This window comes from Balaenoptera borealis, assembly GCF_965194805.1.
Source record: "Balaenoptera borealis genome assembly, chromosome: 3".
NCBI lineage: Eukaryota > Metazoa > Chordata > Mammalia > Artiodactyla > Balaenopteridae > Balaenoptera > Balaenoptera borealis.
The window spans coordinates 72997943-73019596 of NC_138866.1; the positions used below are offsets into that span (position 1 = coordinate 72997943).

At 53.1% G+C, this 21654-nt stretch overlaps 1 protein-coding gene across 3 annotated transcripts; it reads left to right on the forward strand.

Annotated features, from left to right (window-relative positions):
- Positions 1-348: 348 nt before the first annotated feature.
- TGM1 (transglutaminase 1) lies at positions 349-14337 on the forward strand. Of its 3 annotated transcripts, none has more exons than XM_082385876.1 (15): positions 349-486; positions 1157-1462; positions 1611-1799; positions 2801-3049; positions 3445-3563; positions 3671-3778; positions 4210-4384; positions 4779-4917; positions 5045-5148; positions 7581-7669; positions 8181-8334; positions 8442-8723; positions 8861-9021; positions 9355-9491; positions 13946-14337. In XM_082385876.1, the coding sequence occupies exons 1-15, from the start codon at positions 468-470 to the stop codon at positions 14157-14159; spliced, it is 2445 nt and encodes an 814-aa protein (XP_082242002.1). In that variant the 5' UTR covers positions 349-467; the 3' UTR covers positions 14160-14337. The 3 variants fall into 3 exon arrangements, with proteins under 3 accessions (XP_082242002.1, XP_082242003.1, XP_082242004.1); XM_082385877.1 differs by lacking the exon at positions 349-486 and adding an exon at positions 636-953; XM_082385878.1 differs by lacking the exon at positions 349-486 and adding an exon at positions 638-907.
- Positions 14338-21654: the final 7317 nt, after the last annotated feature.

Sequence of the window (21654 nt, forward strand, 5' to 3'; positions counted from 1 at the left end):
CAAGCCAGGTTCCCCATCCAGAAAGCTGCTCGAGGACCCCTCCCAGGAAATGACACTTGTCGCAACCTCCTCCACCGAGTAGAAGGTGCTTCTGATGCACCCAGTCTGGCAGGAGTCAGCATCCCTCGGACGGGGTGATCTCATCAAAGCCTTCCAACTTCAGCCCTGACAGACCCCGCCCCCGCCCCCTCCCCAGCCCGGGCCCAACCCTGCCTCCAGTCGGTTCCTGGTTCCTTGAAGGGGAAAGAGGGTGCGGCCTAGCCTCATTTCCCACCCCTACCTCGGAAACAGCCCCCAGAGGCTGGGCTTCCTCCCTCGAGGATGGAGCAACCTCCCTCCCCCTTCTTCCCCGAAGCCTGGCCCCACCCTCCCCCCTCATAAACCACTTACCCGCCCTCCCCAAGCTTTCCATTCGTGCGGCGGCTGTCAGTCCAGTCCCATCAGTCCCGACCTGTTCCACCCCAGAGATGGCAGCACCTTCATCAGGTGAGGACCCGGCCAGGTGGGGTGCGAGCCGGCCCGAGCCTGTCCCAGTGAGGCTGCTCCCCACACACCGAGACTCTGCACCTGGGAAGCCCGGCTCGGGGCACCTCTGCCCCCGCCCCGCCCCTCCGGGCAGCTCCGTGTGGGTGTTTGACCTGCGGTGGGGAATGTTAGGAGCCCAAGTCGTGAATGTCACTTGCCTGTGTAATGCAAGGAGGCTTGGGTGGGGGATTCCGCCTAAGAAATGGGTCCTTGAGGCAGGCAGCTCTGGACCTCCAGACTGAGGAGCTGGCAGGTGGAGGGAGCAGGCCCGGGATGGTCTGTGCTGCTGCACCTTGAGGGTGTGACAAGTGTCATTTCCTGGGAGGCGTCCGTGAGCAGCTTTCTGGATCGGGCACCTGGCTTGGTGGATGTCCGTGTGCGGGTGAGAGGGGAAAGACTCGTCTCTGTAATGTGGGAAGTTTCTCTAGGTGAGTCTGAAAGGAGTCTTTGGGGAAGGTCTCTGGGTGGGTCTGAGGGAATCTCAGGGTCGAGATCAGATCACCTCAGTCATCTGGCTGGGACTGAATCAGCTCTCTGGATGGAGGGTTTCTGGGTGAGCTGACTGGGGCATCCTGTAGGGGTAAAGGAGGTCTGTGTGAGTGATCAGAGCCTCCCTGCGTTGTCCACACAGGCATGACGACGGGCAGTCCTCGTTCGGATGTGGGCCGCTGGGGCGCAAACACCTGGCAGCCCCCTGTGACACCTTCTTCAGAGGCGGAGCCAGAGCCAGACAGACATGCTGGCCAAGGGGGCAGCTCCTTCTGGACTCGCTTCTGTGGCTGTTGCTCGTGCCGGAATGCGATAGATGACGACCGGAGGCCTGAGTCCCGCAGAGACCTAGGGTCTAACTTCAGGGATCGAGGGCCCAGCTCCGGGGGTCGAAGACCCGACCCCCAGCCCAGCACTGCGACCACAGCTAGAGATGGCACCATCCAAGGTGAGGCCCACCTGTCCTCGTTATCTGAGAGCCAAAATGCTTTAATGGGCCTGAGACTCATTCTGGCGTCTCTGGGGGCCTGGGAGGCTAATGATGCAGGGCCGGACTCCCCACGGGGCTTCACTGAACCTGAGCTCTGGCCTTGCAGAGGGAATGCTGGTGGTGACTGGTGTGGATCTGCTGAGTTCACCCTCGGACCGGAATCGCCAAGAGCACCACACGAACGAGTTCGAGTACAATGAGCTGATTATCCGCCGTGGGCAGCCTTTCGACATGGTCCTCTTCCTGTCTCGTCCCTATGAGTCGTCCGATCATGTCACCCTGGAGCTGTACATCGGTCAGTGGAGCGCGCAGTGGGAGGGGTGAAGGTCCTGGGCAGGGTGGAGTGGGGGTAGGGGGCTGCCTAGCAGGGCTCCCCGCCCTCGTATTAGGGTCAAAGGGGCATCTTTAGGCTCCTCACTCACCCCACTCCTCGCCCCTGCCAGATAAGGCAGGTGCAAGCATGTAAGTATGTCCCCAGGGGTACCTCAGGGAGGGTCTTGGTGTCCCTGTTTTCCTAAGCTCACCCTCTTCAAGCCTCCAGGGGTATCTGTCTCAAAATTCTTTTTCTTCAGGTGCTTGGTACAGCATCCCCTTCAGTGTTGCTGCCTCTGTGTGTCTTTCTTTCTGGGTCTGCCCTCCTTCCTCAGGGTGTGGCTCTATGCTCTGTCCCACTGTGTCTCTCGGTCTCTCTGTCCCCATGGCCCAGGGCAGGTGCCTCCCGCGTTGCATTGCTTGGTGGCTACTGACTGCCTAGGCTGGTGCTTATGCTGCCGCAGGGGGCCGGCGACCCCTTGTACCCTTTGATTAGGGCCTAGCCTTGCCCACCCCAGCCTGTAATTTCCCGGGTACCCCCACCACCTCCAGCAAGGATGCCCTGGGCTCTGGAAGCTGCAGCCCCAGGGAGCAGGCAGGGATGACCTTCAGGATATGAACTGCCCTTTCACACGGGGCAGGGGCAACTGGACCCAGACAGGGTGGCTCTGCTCCTCCAGCCCAGGTGCTGGAACAGTCAGGCAGGGAGAGCGTGACGGTGACCTGGTCTCTTCTAGTCACCTCTGAGTTAAGTGTCGAGGGAACAGGTTTGGGATGTTGGACTGGATCTCTGCCCTGACATGTGGGCAAACACTGGGTGGGGACAGAGCTGCTCTCAGATTGACCCAGGCGATGGTCCAACTCAGGGACACACTCACTGGCTCATACACTTTCTGGGTGGGGCTGGGAGAAGTCCAAGGCACCATCCCCCTCCCCCCACTTCAGATAGGCTGCAGCAGCTAATCAATGCTTCCCCCACTCCAGGAAACAACCCTGAGGTGGGCAAGGGCACCCACGTGATCATCCCAGTGGGCCAGGGGGGCAGTGGAGGCTGGAACGCCCAGGTGACCAAGTCCAGCGGGAATAATCTGAACCTACGCGTCCACACCTGCCCCAATGCCATCATCGGCAAGTTTCAGTTCACGGTCCGCACACGCTCAGAAGCTGGCGAGTTCCAGTTGCCCTTTGACCCCTGCAATGAGATCTACATCCTCTTCAATCCCTGGTGCCCAGGTGAGCCTGCTGGAGTCAGAAGCAAGGCATGGACAGGAGGGGAGGGCAGGTCAGGGCTTCCTTTCCTAGGATCTGGCTACGTGCCTGGGTACCTAGCCCTAGGAGAAGCCAGCCTCCCATTGTCCAGGTGAGGGGACCTAGATCCAGGACCTAGAGAGGTGACCAGCCCAAGGTCACACAGCCTCACCTCTCCTGGGGAAGGGCCCGGGTTACAGCCACCCACCTCTCATTATCTCTGTCATGCTCACTGCATCCGTCCTGGGAGCAGTGCTGTCAGGCTAGAGGCGTTCCTGCTCTTCCTCTGCGGTCATGAGTCCTGCAGAATCAGCCCAGGGGCAGGTGGGACTCAGGGAGAGGGCTGGAGGGGACCAGGCATATATGCTTTGGGAACACAGAGGACATCGTGTACGTGGACCGTGAGGACTGGCGGCAGGAGTACGTGCTTAACGAGTCTGGGAGAATTTACTATGGGACCGAAGCACAGGTTGGCGAGCGGACCTGGAACTATGGCCAGGTACGGCTGGCTGGGGCCTCGTGCAATCAGGGGCACTAGAGGCAGGTGGGGCGGGGTAGGGGAGCAGGTGCTGGCCTAGGGGTCACCTCTGCCCTTCCTCCCTCCAGTTTGACCAGGGGGTGCTGGACGCCTGCCTGTACATCCTGGACCGGCGGGGCATGCCACATGGAGGCCGCAGGGACCCCATCAGTGTCTGCCGGGTCGTCTCTGCCATGGTGAGCACACTCGCGTCTCTGAGCCCTACTGTGTGTCTGCCTGCTGCCTCCCCTGCTCCACCCCACACTCTTACCCTTCCTGATTCTGTCCCTGCTCTTGCAAAGGGTACTGTGGGAAGTGGTCTCACTCCTCTTCCCTCCCTCGCCTGCCCCCCAACCCTCCCCTTCCTGGCTCCCATTCCAGCTCTTGTGTAATGTAGGGCCAAACCCCAAACTTGGCACACCCAGCCTTCACATTCCTGTGTCAGACCAGGATGGGGGTGGAGTGGGCAGAGAGCTCTGGGAGTGCTGAGAGGGGCTCAGGCTGCTACTGGACCCTGAAGCCTTTAGGGGTGAGGGATGGTTGCAGGGTCAGAGGCTGGGCCGGGGGCCACACAGCAGGCCCTGAGCCTCTCCCCCAACTCTGCCTCATCCCATCCTGTCCTGGGCAGGTGAATTCCTTGGATGACAATGGCATCCTGATTGGGAACTGGTCTGGAAATTATTCCTGCGGCACGAATCCATCAGCGTGGGTGGGCAGCGTGGAGATTCTACTCAGCTACCTACGCAACGGCCGCCCTGTCCCTTACGGCCAGTGCTGGGTTTTCGCCGGTGTGACCACTACAGGTAGTGGAGGGACGGGACAGGAGTGGCCTGGGCCCTACACGAAGGAGGGAGGGAAGCCAGGCTCCGCCTTCAGGATCCCAGCCCAGCTGTGGCTTCGGTGTAGGAGCAGGCGGGGTGGCTGGTAGGCTGGCCTTAATTATCATTAATTAGTGTCAACAACCGAGAGGGGCCTAGAGGAGAGGAGGGAGAAGGGACAGTTAGGGACAAGGCGAGGCCGGTGGCCTGGATTCCCCTAACCCCCAACACTCCCTGGCTCAGTGCCCTCCTGACCCTAGCAACCCCTGACCCAGTTGCCCTTGTCCCCTTGCTACTCCTGACCTCGTGCCTCACCTGCCCCCCCCCCGACCCCTGCCCTGGCCGCGGGCCCTGAACCCCAACCCTGGTTTCCGCACAGTGCTGCGCTGCCTGGGCCTGGCCACCCGTACCATCACCAACTTCAATTCCGCGCATGACACAGACACGTCCCTCACCATGGACATCTACTTTGACGAGAACATGAAGCCACTCGAGCACCTGAACCATGATTCCATCTGGTGAGGCTGGGGCCGGCCTGCCCTTCCCTGCTGAGGACTGGTGACCCGAGGCCTGGGCGCCGGGGTATGCTGGGGAGGCCCTGGGGGGGTGGGCAGCTCACGGAGCCCTCCGGCCGTGTCCATCCAGGAACTTCCACGTGTGGAACGACTGTTGGATGAAGAGGCCGGATCTGCCCTCAGGCTTCGATGGATGGCAGGTTGTGGACTCCACACCCCAGGAGACCAGCAGTGGTGAGGCAGGGCCCTGGCTAGCTCCTGAACCCCACTTGGGGCCCCTCCCTCTCTCCCCAGCCAGGGTACCAAACTACAGCGTCCCGGATGGGGCCTTCGAGCCGGGTTCTGTAACCCCGCAGTTCTTCAGACTCATCAGGGCAAATCACCATGTGGCCCTTCATTTGTTTTTACCTTTCTGCGTAACTATTTGCCTAAATTTTATTTATTTGTAATGATTATTACACTCAGATGGCTCAAAAGTCCAAGGATTCGAGAGAATTCCATGAGAGGTTTCCCTCCCCTGACAAATCCACTATTCCCACTTGCTTTTTTATTTACATATCCTGGAGGTAATTAATTGAAGGACCCTTTTATTTATATATATTCTTTTAAAGTTTAAAAAGCCATTATTTTAAGTAAAACATGCTTGGAAGGAAAAAAAAAAAGGATAGAATTGTATAGCATAAAGTATACAATTCCCTATCCTCTCTCAGGTGGTTTGTTTCGTTTTGTTTCAAGGAAATTTCTATATCCTACTCCAGACCTGATACGTTGGACCTTCAGGGAATAGACTCTAGGAATCTGTATTTTTATTTATTTATTTATTTACTTATTTACTTATGGCTGTGTTGGGTCTTCGTTTCTGTGCGAGGGCTTTCTCTAGTTGCGGCAAGTGGGGGCCACTCTTCATCGCGGTGCACGGGCCTCTCACTATCGCGGCCTCTCTTGTTGGGAGCACAGGCTCCAGATGCACAGGCTCAGTAGTTGTGGCTCACGGGCCTAGTTGCTCCGCGGCATGTGGGATCTTCCCAGACCAGGGCTCGAACCCGTGTCCCCTGCATTGGCAGGCAGACTCTCAACCACTGCGCCACCAGGGAAGCCTGGAATCTGTGTTTTTGAAAGTTCTCCTGGTGATGTTGCAGATCAGCTGGGTTTGGGAGTTCCTCTAGGGCACAGAGCGTTAGGTCAGCAGCAGAGCAGACCCAGCCCCCGACTTCCTCTCTTTCGACACATGTTCTCGCTTTTACCAAGTTCCTCTCGTATCTGTTCCACTGCTCCACTGAGTTATACGTACAGTATGAAAAAATCAGGGTTCAGATAGGTTCAAAGGAGAAAACAGCTTCTGTAACCCAGTCCAGCCTAAGAAGTAATCACTGACGACATAACCTACTAGTCTCTTTTCCACAACGCACGTTTCTGCAAAAATTAGACCTCCCGTGCTGTTCTCAGACAGGGCCCGCACACCCTTCCCACTTTAATACTCTGGCCCCAGGCAGCCCCACCTGCCCCTCCGGTTGCCTCTCCCCCCAACCCCTGCCACCTCTCCCTTCCTCACCCTGGGTCAGATAGCCTTCCCCTAGCCTACATTCCTCCTCTGGTCTCTGGCCAGACCCCTCCCCCTCAGTCATCTCTGTGAACGGTGCCCCCTGAGTTGTGCAACCCCGGTGATGCCTGCGACGCTGGAACAGCCTGCAGGACACCGGGAGATCTGAGTTCTGGTCCCCACTCTGGGAAGTGGTGGGCTGGGTGGCAGCCAGGGGCTCTGAGGCCAGCCAGACCTGGGCTTGATTCTAGCTTGATCACTTCTTAGATACGTCATCTTGGGCAAGTTCCTTTCACCTTCGGGCTTTGGTGTTCTTGTTTGTAATGTGTGGATGATATATGCCATACAGGGTGGTTGGGAGGATCTAATGAGAAGTCATAGTAGACTAGCAGCATGGCTGGAGCTTAGTAGCTACTCAGTTAAGTATTAACTCCTTCCTTCTCTCTGTATCCAACTGTCTTGGGAGATCCTGGCATCTACTTTGCCTCACTGAGCCTGTCTCCCCATGTGTAAAAGGAGACTATCATGCGAGATGTTTTCTAAGATTCTCTCCTGTTGGATGGCCCTCACTTCCTGTTCTGTGTCCTCTCCTGCCAAGCCTCCTCCGTATCAACCCATCTCTTCCAGAAAACCCTCCCGAGCACACTGAGGACAGACTCTGTTTCCCACCAGCTCCCCTCTCACCTCCCCACAGAGAGGACACAGTAGGCTGCGGAGCTGAAGAGTTGTTCTGGATCTTTCTGGAATGGTGACTGTGATGTCATTGCTCTCCCAGCCGGCAAGCAGAGCCACGGTGGGCTCTGGGTTTGTCTTGATGTAGGATGGCTCTTGACCTCAGGGGGTTACAGACAGCTGACATGAAGCTTCAGCCGGTAGAGGAAGTATGCCAGCAATTTGGTTAGCAAGGCAGGCCTGTCTCCACGGCTGTCCGTGTCCCCCTATGCCCCACCAATGACTGAGGCCAAATAGAACGTGTGTGCTCCTTTGTTTAACCTCCCTGAGTTGGACCGGTGGGAGCTGACCCAAGGCAGTGGGCGCTGGGCCTGGATGGGTGGGCCCAGGGTCTGGGGGGGTCCCCCTCGGCCTCCTTGGATCTCTCACCCCCATGCTACCCTCACTCCCCTAGGCATCTTCTGCTGTGGCCCCTGCTCTGTGCAGTCCATCAAGAACGGCCTGGTCTACATGAAGTATGACACGCCCTTCATTTTTGCTGAGGTGAGGCCTGTGTGCCCGGTGCCTTTGTGGGCAGCCTGGGGAGACCAGGGCACTGGCGTTGGCCCTGGGTTCTCTGGTCCTTATCTCACCACCGACCGACTAGCTGTGTGACCTTGAGCAAGTTACTCATTCTATGAGTCTTAGTTTCCCCAACTGTTAAAAGGGGGATAATAATGGCTGCCATGCTTCCTGTGCTCAGGATCAAAAGAAATAATGGGTATGAAGCTGCTCTATAAGTCGCAGAGTCAGCGAACGAGCATAAGGAATTACTGTTATTAATGTTGAATACACTGTAAGGAGCCTCCCAGACCAGTTTCTTCCCCCATCTCTGGCCTTGTCTGGCTCAGCTCGGAAGGTCTCCCGGTTTGGCTCTTCCAGGAAGCTCCCAACCTTTGGATCTAGCCCTCCATGCAGCTCCTAGGATCCAGGGAAGGCAGCTGGGGGTCAGGCCCACCCTCAGACCTTCTGGCTCACTCACTCCCGGCTCACACCCCACACACGCCCCATACAGGTGAACAGTGACAAGATCTACTGGCAGCGGCAAGGTGACGGCAGCTTCAAGGTCGTGTACGTGGAGGAGAAAGCCATCGGCTCGCTCGTCGTCACGAAGGCCGTTGGCTCCAACATGCGGGAAGAGGTCTCCCACATCTATAAGCACCCGGAAGGTACCAGCCCCCCAACCTGGCCAGCTCCGTCCACGCCAAGGGTTCCCACCAAGCACTCGCCAACGCCAGCGGCAGTGGTAAGCTCACCGTTGACCCTCAACCCCCAGGCTCAGAAGAAGAGCGGAAGGCAGTGGAGACCGCAGCCGCCCACGGCAGCAAACCCAACGTGTACGCCACCCGGGACTCGGCTGAGGATGTGGCCCTGCAGGTGGAGGCGCAGGACGCAGTGATGGGGCAGGACCTGACCGTCTGTGTGGTGCTGACCAACTGCAGCAGCAGCCCCCGGACTGTGAAGCTGCACCTCTACCTCTCTGTTACCTTCTATACCGGCGTCTCTGGGTCTGTCTTCAAGGAGTGCAAGAAGGAAGTGGTGCTGGCGCCAGGGGCCTGTAAGTGCTCCTTCCCCAGCCCTGCCCCCTCCCCCCCCCGCCCCACGGCTGGGCACCCCGGGGCTGGGGACATGGAGACCCCAGGATGCCGAGTCTGGGGAAGCTGGCCTCAGTGACACCATGCCTCCTCCCCACAGCGGAGCGCACGGCCATGCCCGTGGCCTACAAGGAGTACCGGGTCCACCTCGTGGACCAGGGGACCATGCTGCTCAACGTCTCGGGCCACGTCAAGGAGAACACGCAGGTGCTGGCCAAGCAGCACACCTTCCGTCTGCGCACCCCGGACCTCTCCCTCACGGTAGAGCAGCTGGCTGGGGCAGGGGGAAATCGGAGGGCGAGGGGAGGGGGCACTGGGCCAGGAGCTGTGGCAGGAGGAGGTCAGGGACCAGCTCTGGGCTCTTGGGCTTCGGTTTCCTCCTCTGGAAAATCAGATCTCATTTCCCTGATTCTGTGGTGGCTGCAGCTGGAGAGTGGGTTGGAGTTTCCTGTCTGGCTTTGGGAGAGCCCTCTCTTGGGGGCAGAAACGTGGGTTGAGGGAGGTCTTGATTCTAAGGAGCTCTCCCTCTCTGGGGGAGCGTCTGGTCCCGTGAGTTTGGCCAGGGGCTCTGATGGGGGCCTCTTTTTCTCTCAGTTACTGCGAGCAGCCGTGGTTGGCCAGGAGTGCGAGGTCCAGATTGTCTTCCAGAACCCCCTGCCTGTCACCCTCACCAACGTTGTCTTCCGGCTCGAGGGTTCCGGGCTGCAGAGACCCAAGGCCCTCAATGCTGGGTGAGTCCGGCCCCTCCTCCTTCCCCTGCCGCTGCCCTTGCCTGCCTCCTGGCGGCGTGGGTCCCAGCTTTGCTTCCTCTCTCGGTCAGGACGGTAAGGTCTGTCGCTTGGGGCCAGCCAGCAGCACCTCCTGACTCAGTTCAGCCCACGCAGCACTTAAAAGGCCTGCTGTGGGCAGTGCTCCGTGGTGTCCCCACCCTGCCTCACCGGCTCGTTAGGGAGCTGAAAACTCACATAGGAATCACTAGCAACTCGTCACTACTCTCGCCCAGCACTCAGGAGTTGAGCAGGCACTTTCAGGAATATAAGTTCATCTGGAAACCACAAAAACCCCTTAAAGTACATTAGAGATCATCACCTGGGCCGTGTGCCCCAGGGCAAGTGACTGATCTCCTCTGCGCCTCAGTTTTCTCGCCTGTAGAGTAGGGATAACGATAAGCCTGGCTCTGAGGATCAGAGGCGACGCTGCCCGTAAAGCACTCAGCATGGTGCTCGGCACGACATTAGTGTTCTGTTGGTAGCTGTCCCCGCTTTACAGACGGGGCAGCCGGTGGCCGCGTCTCACAGGGCCTCACAGCTCCTAAGGGGCAGGCTCGGCCCCTCTCGCTTTGGTGAGAGCACAGGCTCTCAAGCTTGTTGCTGGCGTGGTGGCATGAGGGCCGAGCAGCAGTTCCGAAGGCGAGAGCCCTGTGCCTCGGGGCCCTCACCCAGCCTGCCGGGGCCTGATCCCGAGCCACGTGAGGCTCTGGGCCAGGCCGGTGCCCACAGTCGTGTTCCTGGGCCTGTGCTGCCATCTCTGACGCAGACCCACGCACGCAGGAACAGCACAGAGGGAAAGCAGAGGAGGCCAGAGGCTGACCTTTAAGCTCAGCCTTCTGGGGACAGGGGCAGGAATTTTCCTCATTCGACAGAGAGCGCCCAAGGGAAAGGGACAGCATGCGCTGGGGGGGGGCTGGGTGAGGAAGCAGAGGGTCCCTGCCCGCCCTGCCCGTCCCTCTCCCCACACACAGCAGGCTCTGCCCGGTGGTGGCTGCCACTTTCGCCAACAGGCCAAAGCTGAAAAGGTTGCTGTTCTGATCTCTGCCCCAGCCCGGCCCCCTGGATGATGGGACACATCACAAACGAGTGCTCTCCTTCTGTCGCCCTAAAAGGGTCTCTGGCAGCTTAGAGAGTGGAGCTTGGAACTCCCAGACAGCTCACCTGCTGGTGTCTCTCACCTGCAGCTGACAGAGGGAGGTTCGCCTGTTCTGAGGGATCGCCCAGAGCGGGGCTTCCCTCAGCAGCCCCACCAGATCTTTGATTCTTGCCCCTGCCTGGGAATAAGGGAAGGACCGCTGCACTGAGTGATGGAGACCCAGGTCCTCTCTTCAGCTGTGGGGCTTGTGTGAGTCTCCCCCCCACTTAAAGGTCCCAGTCTTCCCACCAGTATGTGAGAGGGTTAGATGGTAGTTTCTCAAGGCAGGTCCTCCTTGGACATCCTGTGGCTCCTCAGCTGCTGTGAGCCCAGGCCAGGGCCACCAGGACAGCTGAGAGCCCTGAGCTCCTGGCTCGGATATATTAGATTCCAAAACGGGCATCACTTCACTCTCATCTGCGCATCCTAGGCTGTGGTATGGAGCCCCATTATGGCATAAGTTGTGCCACCCGGCCTGCTGAGCGGCCCCTTAATAAACATTCCAGAACTTACTCCTTCAGATGGCTATTGTCACCACCAAAGCAGTCACCAGGGGAAGCTGGAAGTCTGCTCCAAATCCTTCTCAGGAATTTCCCCCAGAGCCTGAATCATATTCTCTAGAATGTCCTTAGGGTGGTCTTCTAAGGGAGTGGATTTGACTTTGGGGAAACAGCCTCAAGTCATTTAGAATTAAGACTAATTAATAAGGTAAGTGAACAAGGTGGGTCATAACGCCCTTTTCAATCAGAACTGAAGCTTGGCTGTAAAGGAGGGGCAGTGACTTGTCTGGGTGTGCGTGCGTGCGTGCCCAAGTGGGTGTGTGTGATGTGTGTGTGGTTTTAAATGGCTGTGAAGGAAAATGTGAGAGGAGTTTTTTCAAATGTTCAACAGGGTTGAACCAGTACATAATTGAAGGACAATGCTAATTTGGATGTCTAAGTTCTGATGTCCTGCCAGGGAGTTGGTTTTATTACCTGCACTCATTTATGGGCACATTCCAACTTTAGCAGCTGACGTGCTCAGCTTAAACTCACAAACTGGGGTGCAGCCAAGGTCTCGCCTGACTCTTAAGACCAGGGTAGGAAGAGATCTTGACATCCCTAGCTGGAATCTGGAGAGCAATTTCTCTTGGAAGTAATGTTACAAATAAAGGCTAGGCTCTGAAATAGTACAGTTCAATTATAGTATGGGTTAAATAGACTTTTAAAGGCTGATCTGAACCCAAACAACCTTTAACCTGCGTCGATGGAAAAGTGAGCACAAATTAAAAGCGCAGATTCGTAACCAGGCAGAGTATAGCCTACCTGCTAAGTTATAGACTTAATTTCTTTCTTTCTTTTTCTTTTTAATAAATTTGTTTATTTATATATTTATTTTTGGCTGCGTTGGGTCTTCGTTGCTGCATGCAGGCTTTCTCTAGTTGCGGCGAGCGGGGGCCACTCTTCGTTGCGGTGCGTGGGCTTCTCATTGCGGTGGCTTCTCTTGTTGCAGAGCACAGGCTCTAGGCGCACGGGCCTCAGTAGTTGTGGCACACAGACTCAGTAGTTGTGGTTCGCAGGCTCTAGAGCGCAGGCTCAGTAGTTGTGGTGCATGGGCTTAGTTGCTCGGCGGCCTGTGGGATCTTCCCAGACCAGGGCTCGAACCCATGTCCCCTGCATTGGCAGGCGGATTCTTAACCACTGCGCCACCAGGGAAGTCTCTAGACTTATTTTCAAGTTGTATATTATGATAGGAAGTCTAGAAATTAAGTCTATAACCTAACAGGTAGGCTATAGATATCTACCTCCCTGTCTCCCCTGCTTCCCACCTTCATAGAGCTTGGAGGCACCTTCAAGACCATCTGATCCCACCCCCTCATTTTACATTCGCTTCCATTTTACACCAGAAAGTGAGGATGACTGGTACCTTGTTCTAAACCACACAGTTAACAATGGTAGAAGAAGGAGTACAGAGTGGTCCAGGAACGCCCCTTGGAAGCAGGCTCCAAGCTGTTTTGCCCCAAGGAGAGCTCATCCTCAATGTTGGGGTGTTGGCTCATTCCCTTGGAGGACTGTGGTGTTTGCACAGAGTCTGGCTCCAGAGACGGTCCCCAAGGCAGGCTCAGGTTGAGCAGGGGCCAGAGGTAAAGGTTTAAGGCAGAGGCAGGAAAGGACAGATGCTAACAGGCATGAGAAGGTGCGATATAAATGCAGTCACAGTCAGTGCGTAAGCACACGTGCAGATTGCTGGGGGAGCTCAGAGAAGGGTGAGATTCATTTTCCTGAGGGCAGGAGGTGCTCCAGGGAGCCCTCACTGAGGAGGAGGTGTGAGCTGGGTCTGGAGGCAGCCTGGGGGCAAAGCATGAAGACGGAGGTGAGTTCAGGGAAGGGGAGGAGCTCAGTGGGGCTGGTGGGCAGGAGGAATGGGGGGATGATGAGGTGGCACAGGCAGGCAGGGTGACTCAGAGTGAGCCTGTGTGTCAGGTTAGGGAGCTACAGTTTCATCTATCTCGTAAGCACCGAGGAAGCCAAGCCGGTGAAGGGCTCAGTTCACCTCTGAATGCTTGGAGAATAGAATGGAAAATGAGATGGGAGGCAAGAAGGCCAGTTAGAAGGCTGGTGAAATTGTGATTCCCAGAGGGGTGGTCTGGGACCAGAGGTCCATGGGAAGGAAGAAAATAAAGACACTGCAGTGTGTGTGTGCACACCAGCATGTGTGTTTCTCTCTCTCACTCACACACACGAATGTGTGTCAATTTAATTTAAAGATGCCAATTGTCTGTTCTTTTTTTTTTTTTTTTAATAACATCCTGAAATATGATCGTAGCAGAGGATGATTAATTTTCTTCCACCTTCTTCCTCGGCAAACCTGAAAGTATTTGGCAATACTGTGTTGAGCCCCAAAGTCTCCCTTTGAAGTTTCCTTGTTCTTGGAAACCCTGCGGGGATTGGGGCTGACCTGGTTGGGGCAGGAGCATTGGCCATGGAGAGGAGGGGAGGCAGTGCCTCGGTCTTTGTCCAGATGTTTGTGAGAGCAGGGAGGGAGGAGTCCTGGATGCTGAGGAGATTTCCAGCTCCAGCAGCTGGGTGGGCGGCCACTGATCTAGCCTTGCAGAGGTGGCCTTGGGGTTCAGGCTTTGTTCCAGTCAGTAGGTTAGGTCTTGGGTGTGGAGATTCCAGCTGAGCCCAGAAATGCCTGAAGGGCTCCACCTGCTGCTCTTCCTTCCTGCCTGCCCCATCAGCCCTTACTCCCCAATCCACCCTCGGTCACCCCAGGTCTATGATCCTGTCTCTTCCCACAGGGACATTGGGGGCGACAAGAGAGTGACACTGCGCCAGACGTTCGTGCCTGTGAGATCAGGATCCCGCCAGCTCATCGCCAGCTTGGACAGCCCACAGCTCTCCCAGGTGCATGGGGTCATCCAGGTGGATGTGGCCCCGGCCGCTAGTGGCAGGGACTCCTCAGATACTAGAGGCAACGGTTGTTCAGGGGAGACCATCCCTATGGCATCTTGAGGTGGGGCTTAGCCCTGGGCCAGGAGCAGTGGGAGTGGAGTCAGATGAGCAAGGGCACTGCCTCAAGATAGGGGCCCGCTGCAGAGCGGTTCCCCAGGGCCTCAGGTGGGGAGACCGGGGCATCTGGGGAAGAACCGATCTCATTTGCACAGATGCTAATAAACTGTTTTTTAATGAAGCTGCCGTTCTGTCCATCTGTCAGTCTATGCCGAGCCAAGGAGCCCCATGGCCTATCCTGGGGATGCCCTTGGCATTTCTGACGCCCCTAGGTCTGAGAAGCATGGCTGGCAGGTCAGCAGTGGTACCACTCAGCAGCTCTTGAGATGGGGCCGCTTGGCGTCAGGACAGCCTCCAGCGCTTACCTGCCCAGTCTTCACCCGCTGACCAAAGCCCTCGGAAGCTCCCTGGGCTCAGTGGCACTGCCCCTTCCACAGCACCCCCTGTGGGAAAGAAGAACCTAAAGTCCCTTCTGTAGGCACATGTTTGAGGTAGAAATAGGCTGGAGTTCTCTCTGAGCAGCAGAAGCCACTTTCCAATATTGATCTTCAAATATCCTTGTCTAAGAATTTTTACAAAAGTAATACGTGTTCAGGGTTGAGCATTAAGAAGATACAGAAAATTATAAAGCAGAAAATAACAATAATCCTCAAGCCCCGCCATGTACAGAAAGTAACTGTTAACATTGTGTTTCATATGCTGCTTCCCCGCCCCGGCCAAATGACCTGTGGTGAGCATTTTCCTACAGCATTAAATAGTCTTTGAAAGCATCGTGTTTAGAGACTGGATGGTAGGCTAGGCTTCCAGGCCGCCCTCCTGGTCCTCCTGGATCTCTGGCTGTCCTCAATTTCCTCAGCTGGTGCCTACGCATCGGCTCAGACTCCAGTGTTGGGGTGACTCAGGCCTCCGCCCCAGGCTCTCTCTCATCCAGCTCCACTCTGTCAAGGTGAGCTCTGCCAGACTCGAGGTTTTAAGGACCGCTGGCTCCCAAAATTGTATATTTTCCTTGAACCCCAAATTTGTATATTTACTGCCTTCTCAATATCTCTACAATGTGGATGTCCAATGTGGATGTCTCAAAGACACCCCAAGTATAAGACATCCAAGGTCAAACTCCTGACCTCCCTCCAGCATATATCCTCCTACATCTTCCCCTACATCAGTAAATGGCACCTCCATCTTTCCAGTTTCTTGGGCCCAAACTCTTGGAGTCACCCTTGACTCCTTTCTTTCTCTCACATCCCACATTCAATCTGTCAGCAAATCTTGCTGGTTCTACCTCCCATTCATAGGTGTCTAGAATCTGACCACTCCTTATCTCCTCTACAACTACCATCCTGCCCGAGCTGCCTTCATCTCTCAGCTGGACTGTTGCACCCCCTTCCTAATCATTTCCCCATTTCCACTCTTGCCCTTTGGTACCCTGTTCTTCACACAGCAGCTGGAACAAGCAGGTGAACAAGATCGTGTCAATCCTCTGCTCAAAACCTTCCACTGGCTTCCCCCAAAGTCAAAGTCCTTGCAGTGCTCTGTGACTCCGCCCTCCCTCCCCTTCCCCTCCCCCGGCTCAGTCCATCCAGCTCGCCGGCCCCTTCCTACCTGGACAGCGCCAGGCACACTCCTGCTCCAGGGGCTCTGCAGGGCTGCGCTCTGCCTGAGGGCTTCTTCCCCACATGGCCCCATGGCTCACTCCCTCTTCTCCTTCAAGACTTGCTTAAGTGCCACCATCTTAAGGTCTTCTCTTCCATTCCATTTTAAAATTGCAGCACCTTCCATGTTTCCTATCTCCCCTTGTTCTTTCTTTTTCTCCATAGTACATGTTACCATGTGGTGTTCTATACATTAAATTTTTTGTATCATTTATTATCTAATTCTCTCTACCAGTACTGCTCCATCCTAGTCCAAGCCACCATCCTCCCTCACTTGGATTGAAGCCCCAGTCCTCTCACTAGCCTTTGCCCTGCCCTGTCTATTCTCAACTTGGCAGCCAGAGGGATGCTTTTATTTATTTATTTATTTTTTATTAAAAAAAAAAATTTTTTTTAATAGATTTTATTTATTTATGTATTTATTATTTTTTTTTTTTGGCCGTGTTGGGTCTTCGTTGCTGCACGCGGGCTTTCTCTAGTTGCGGTGAGTGGGGGCTACTCTTCGTTGCGGTGCGCGGGCTTTTCATTGCAGTGGCTTCTCTTGTTGCGGAGCACGGGCTCTAGGCGCATGGGCTCCAGTAGTTGTGGCTCGGAGGCTCAGTAGTCGTGGCTCGCAGGCTCTACAGCACAGGCTCAGTAGTTGTAGCGCACGGGCTTAGTTGCTCTGCGGCATGTGGGATCTTCCCGGACCAGGGCTCGAACCCCTGTCCCCTGCACTGGCAGGCGGATTCTTAACCACTGCACCACCAGGGAAGCCCCAGAGGGATGCTTTTAAATGTCAGTCAGATCATGTTACCAATCTGCTCACACTCCCCAGTGGCTCCTCACTTCTCGCAGAATAACAGCCATGGCTGCTTCACTTTCTTGGTGTTTCTCAAAGCCTTGACCTCCTGGCCCTTGGACTAACAGTTTCCCCTGCCTGGCACACTCTTCTTCTGATATCCATGTGGCAGGCACTCTCCCCTCCTTTGAAGTCTATCCTCGAATATCACTGTCTTAATGCGGCCTTTTCTGGCCACCTATTTTAAATTGCAACCCACTCCTCTCCTCATGACCACTTTTCCCTGCTTTATTTTTCTGCATAACACTTATCCACATCCAACATATTCAATATTTTAACAATGCATTTATTCATTGTGTCCCCCCTCCCCCAAGTGGAATATAAACTCCACAAGAGCAGTGGTTTTTGTCTTATTTGGTCTCTGTTGTATGCCCAGAATTTAGTGCATAGAAATGCTCACTAAATACTTGCTGAGTGAAGAAGAATTTGGCACTAATCTATTTATATATAATAACGCCTGTCATCTTCACAACGACCTCATAAGGTCACTGTATTATAATTTCCCCTCTACAGATGAAGAATCTGAGGCAAGGGGCTAGGGAACCCATCAAAATCATTTAGCACTCTAGAATAGGATTAGAACCTGCGCAGTCTGGCTCCACAGCCTGTATTTTATCTCAGACTGAAAGTGACCCCACAGAGCTCTTAATTCCATCCCCAAACTCTTCTTCCCCTAGTTTTTCCCATCTCATTGTTACTATAACCACCCAGTTGTTCCAGCCAAAAACCTACAAGTCACCCTTGATTCCTCCCTCTTCTCTCCTCCAAGATTCACTCCACCAGTATTTCTTATCAGTTCTATGTCCAAAATATATCTGAATCTGTCATTCTCTCCACTTGCACTGTCACTGTGCTCTCTCCCTATGGAACTGCCATAGCCTCCCGGTGTGTTTCCACTCTTGTTCCTGAATAATCCAGTTTCTACACAGCCAGTGAGCTTTCTAAGCTGTAAATTAAATCCTGGTACTCTCCTGCTTAAAACCGGACGAGGCTGGTACTGAACCCAAGTTCAGCTGTTTGCTGCTTGGAAAGCCAATATACAAGAGACAAGCGTCGTTGGGAAGGGTACGGCTGCTTTATTCAGGAGGCCAGCAACCTGGGAAGATGGTGGACTAATGTCCCAAAACCAACCTCCAAATTGCTGGTTAGGGGACAAAGGTTTTAAAGGGGAGTTTCAGGGGTGTACAGGAGGGGGGGGCTATGTGCAGAAGAGCACAGTCAGCTCCAATAATAATAATAAATAATAAACTGGTTGTGTGGTGTTCTGGTCAGCACCATCTTGATCTTCTACTCTAGGGTTGGTCTGCTCCCATAGCTTTAAGGCCAGTCCCTGGAATTCTTAAGCAAGCAAGATTAATTGTCCCCTAGTCAGCTAGTCATTCTCCAAACAGCTCTAAGACACACCAGGGTCAGTAGGAAGGGAAGATGCATGCAAATTTTTAAATCTCTGCTGCTCAGAATGGAGCAGCTTATGTTATGGCTACACTTCCAGTGCTTTCCCATCACCCTTGGATCAATGCAAAGTCCTACCCTCATCTATCTGGCCCTGCAACCCTCTCCAACCTCAACTCCACCACATGCCCCTGGCCCTGCTGCCTCAGCCCCACCGTCCTTCTGCTTCTCAAATTCACCAACCTTCTACCTAAGACTTGGCATCTGCCCTTCCTTCTGGAGGAACACCCTTCCTCCATGTGGCATGGCTGCCCCCCTCATTCAGGTCTCAGCTCACATGTCACCTCCCCATAGAGCTCTTCCCTGTCCATCAATCTGATTAGTTTGCCGCCTCCAGTCTCAAGTATATCACCCTATTTTATTTTGTATCCTGCCTAGTACTTATCGTTTAATATCAGCGTGCTTGTTTATTTATTAAATTCTGTCTCTTTTCTCTAAAATGTAAGCTCCTTAAGAGCTTATCTGTGTTATTCACACCAGTGACCCAGGACCTAGAACAGGGTCCAGCACAGAGCTGCACAAGAAATGTTTGCTACTTACAAAGTTAAAAGAAACAATTTGCAACATATAACTTATAATTGTTCCTTGAATTTACTGAGCAAGCCGCAGTAGTTGTACTACGTTTTTGTTTTGTTTTGTTTTGTTTTAATTTTTTTAATTTATTTTTGGCTGTGTTGGGTCTTCATGGTGGTGCGCGGGCTTCTCATTGCGGTGGCTTCTCTTGTTGCGGAGCACGGGCTCTAGGCACGTGGGCTCAGTAGTTGCGGCAACGCAGGCCCTAGAGCGGTAGTTGTGGTGCGGGGGCTCAGTAGTTGTGGCTCACGGGCTTAGTTGCTCCGCAGCATGTGGAACCTTCCCGGACCAGGGATCAAACCCGTGTCCCCTGCATTGGCACGTGGATTCTTAACCACTGCACCAGCAGGGAAGTCCTGGTACTACGTTTTTTTAATAAAAATGAACAAATGACATGATTTCTTTGATTAATCTCTCATTCCTAGAAATTTAAGTCCTCCCAGAATTTTACTGTTCCTTTCTCTCTCTCTTTTTTTTTTATTGAAGTATAGTTGATTTGCAATGTTGTAATTTCTGCTGTACAGCAAAGTGATTCATTATACATATATATACATTCTTTTTTATATTCTTTTATATTATTTTCCATTATTGTTTATCACAGGATATTGAATATAGTTCCTTGTGCTATACAGTAGGACCTTGTTGTTTATCCATTCTATATATACTAGTTCGCATCTGCTAACCCCAAACTCCCAGTCCATCCCTCCCCGACTCCCCAAAGTTTTGCTATTCTAAATAGAGCTGTGATAAATATCCTTGTACAAGCACATAAATCTTTGGGCTTATTTTAAATTATTTCCTTAAAATAATCCCCCAGAGTGAGAATTATTGTGTAAAGGGGATTGAGCGCATTTAAGGTGGTTGATACATTTTATTAAATTAGTTTCCAGAAAGGTTGAGCAGTAATGCAACAGTATCTCTTTTTATTGAGCTCCCAGGAAAACGTGAGAGCTTAAGATTTCTAACACCTTTGTAACCTGCTTCACATGTGTTCATTTTACCTTGTTCCCCTGTATATGTTAGAGCTCAAAAATGCTTGAAAGCCTCAAAAAGAAAAACAAAACAACAACAACAACAACAAAATGGGAAGGGAATGCTATTCTCCAAACAGCTAGAGGGAAAGAAACAAATATATGTTGAGCTCCTACTATGAGTTAAGCTCAAACTGGGTGCTTTATGGAGATCATCTCCTTTAATTCTCTGGGGGTGAGCATCAGAATCCCTGTTGTTCCAGCTTAATTTGTTCTTAGACCTCTGGTTCCCCTCCCCTAGAATGTAAGGGCAAGGACCTTATCTCTCTTACGCTTACTCATTGTGACTTACAGTAGATGCTCAGTAAATATCTGTTGAATGGAAAATGAACTAAATTGGAGGGTGATGGGGAGTCTAGGGGCCTTAGGGGTGCAGTGGAGGATTGTGTTTTGGAGCATTTGTGGGAAGAATGCTCGATGGATAACTAGACCAGCTCTGGGAAAGAGAGAGATAAATGGGCACTCGAGGAGCTGAGTAGTGACCAGCAGGGCAGAGCTCTTACTCGGACTGTACCTCAGAAAACTGTACTAGGGAAACCTATTTAATGCCATTTTCATTTATTTATATGATTATTTCCTTTACATCATCCTTTATATAACAGAGTGCTTTTTTTTTTTTTTTTTTTTACAAAGAGAAGTGTTCTTAGTCTTGGTTTTAAGAAGTCCACTAGAGTTGCCACCTTAGTTGATGCCTTCTGGACAGTGATAAGGCAGTCATTATCTCTGAGTCTTGGTCACCAGTTTTGGTTCTCCTGGGACACCTGGTATACAAAGTTGATCACTAGGGAGGAGGTGGATTCTTTGCATCAGTAGCCCAGGTTTTCCTGAGTGTAAAGACCCAGTATTATCAGTTCCTTCTGCCCCAAGATTTAAAGTTGGGAACATTAGTGTGGACTATGGTAGCTTCAACTGCAGCCCAATAGCAGGGAAGGGGACCATCCCAGCCTTGGAGAACTAGGCTGGATACCAGGGTGCATGAATCCCATGTAGGTGGGTTTGACTTGGCAAAGTCTGGGGCTAATGCTGGAAGCTCCTGCAGCCCCTTAGGCCAGGGGGCTAAGTCTGGACCTGGATGTAGAATCCTGAGAGCTCAAGTACGAATCCCTGTTGTTGGTTTTCTAAGATGACATTGAGTGGGTGGAAGAAGCATGGCAGACCCCGTAGGCAGCAGAGCTCTCCCCAAACAGGCATGGAAGCTGGAAGGTCTGCCCTTTTGGTCACAATTCTTAGGAAATTCTGGGAAAGGTAAAAACATCAAAAGGAAGATTTTATCTTCCTGACAATAAACCAGGTGGAGTTAATTACAAATTTAAAAGAAAAATTTTATAAGATGTTACTTATAAATGTTTCTCAGATTTATGGATCAGGCTACAGTGATTGTAATTCATTTTAAATAAAGTTAATTTTTAAAATAATGGCTAGATTCCGCTATTATAAGGTCCACCCTGGAGAGGGATTTTTGTCTACAGCTGGAGCAGAATTTTACAGGAGACTCTGACTGGCAGGGTCCAGCCACAGTAGCAGATAATGTACCCATTCCTCCACTCATTTAACAAATATTCAATGACATGTGCCAAGCAATGCGCTAAGTGCAAGAACACAGGGCAAACCTAGTTCCTGCCTTACGGAGCTTACAGTCTGAGAAAGAAACAGATTAATTGAATAACTGCACAAGACAAAGGAGAGTACGTACAGAGCTCTGAAGTTTATGGTGAAGGTGTGTGACCTGGCCTGGTGGTGGTGGTTAGGAAAGCTTTACCTAGATAGGTGACCCTGGAGGATAGGTAGGTAGAGATGGAAGGGAAATCACTCCAGGCAAAAGGAATAGCCTGTGCAAAGATCCTGTGGTGGAAGGGCATCTAGAAGAGTAAACAAGACTAAAAGGACAGTGTGGGGAATTCCCTGGTGATCCAGTGGTTAGGGCTCTGTGCTTCCACTGCAGGAGGCACAGG

Bases quoted from the DNA above. Each gene is read 5' to 3' on its own strand.
- TGM1 (XM_082385876.1), top strand. The intron at 3,050-3,444 runs GTGAGCCTGCTG...TTGGGAACACAG, and splicing joins CTTCAATCCCTGGTGCCCAG to AGGACATCGTGTACGTGGAC. The intron at 4,385-4,778 runs GTAGTGGAGGGA...GTTTCCGCACAG, and splicing joins CGCCGGTGTGACCACTACAG to TGCTGCGCTGCCTGGGCCTG.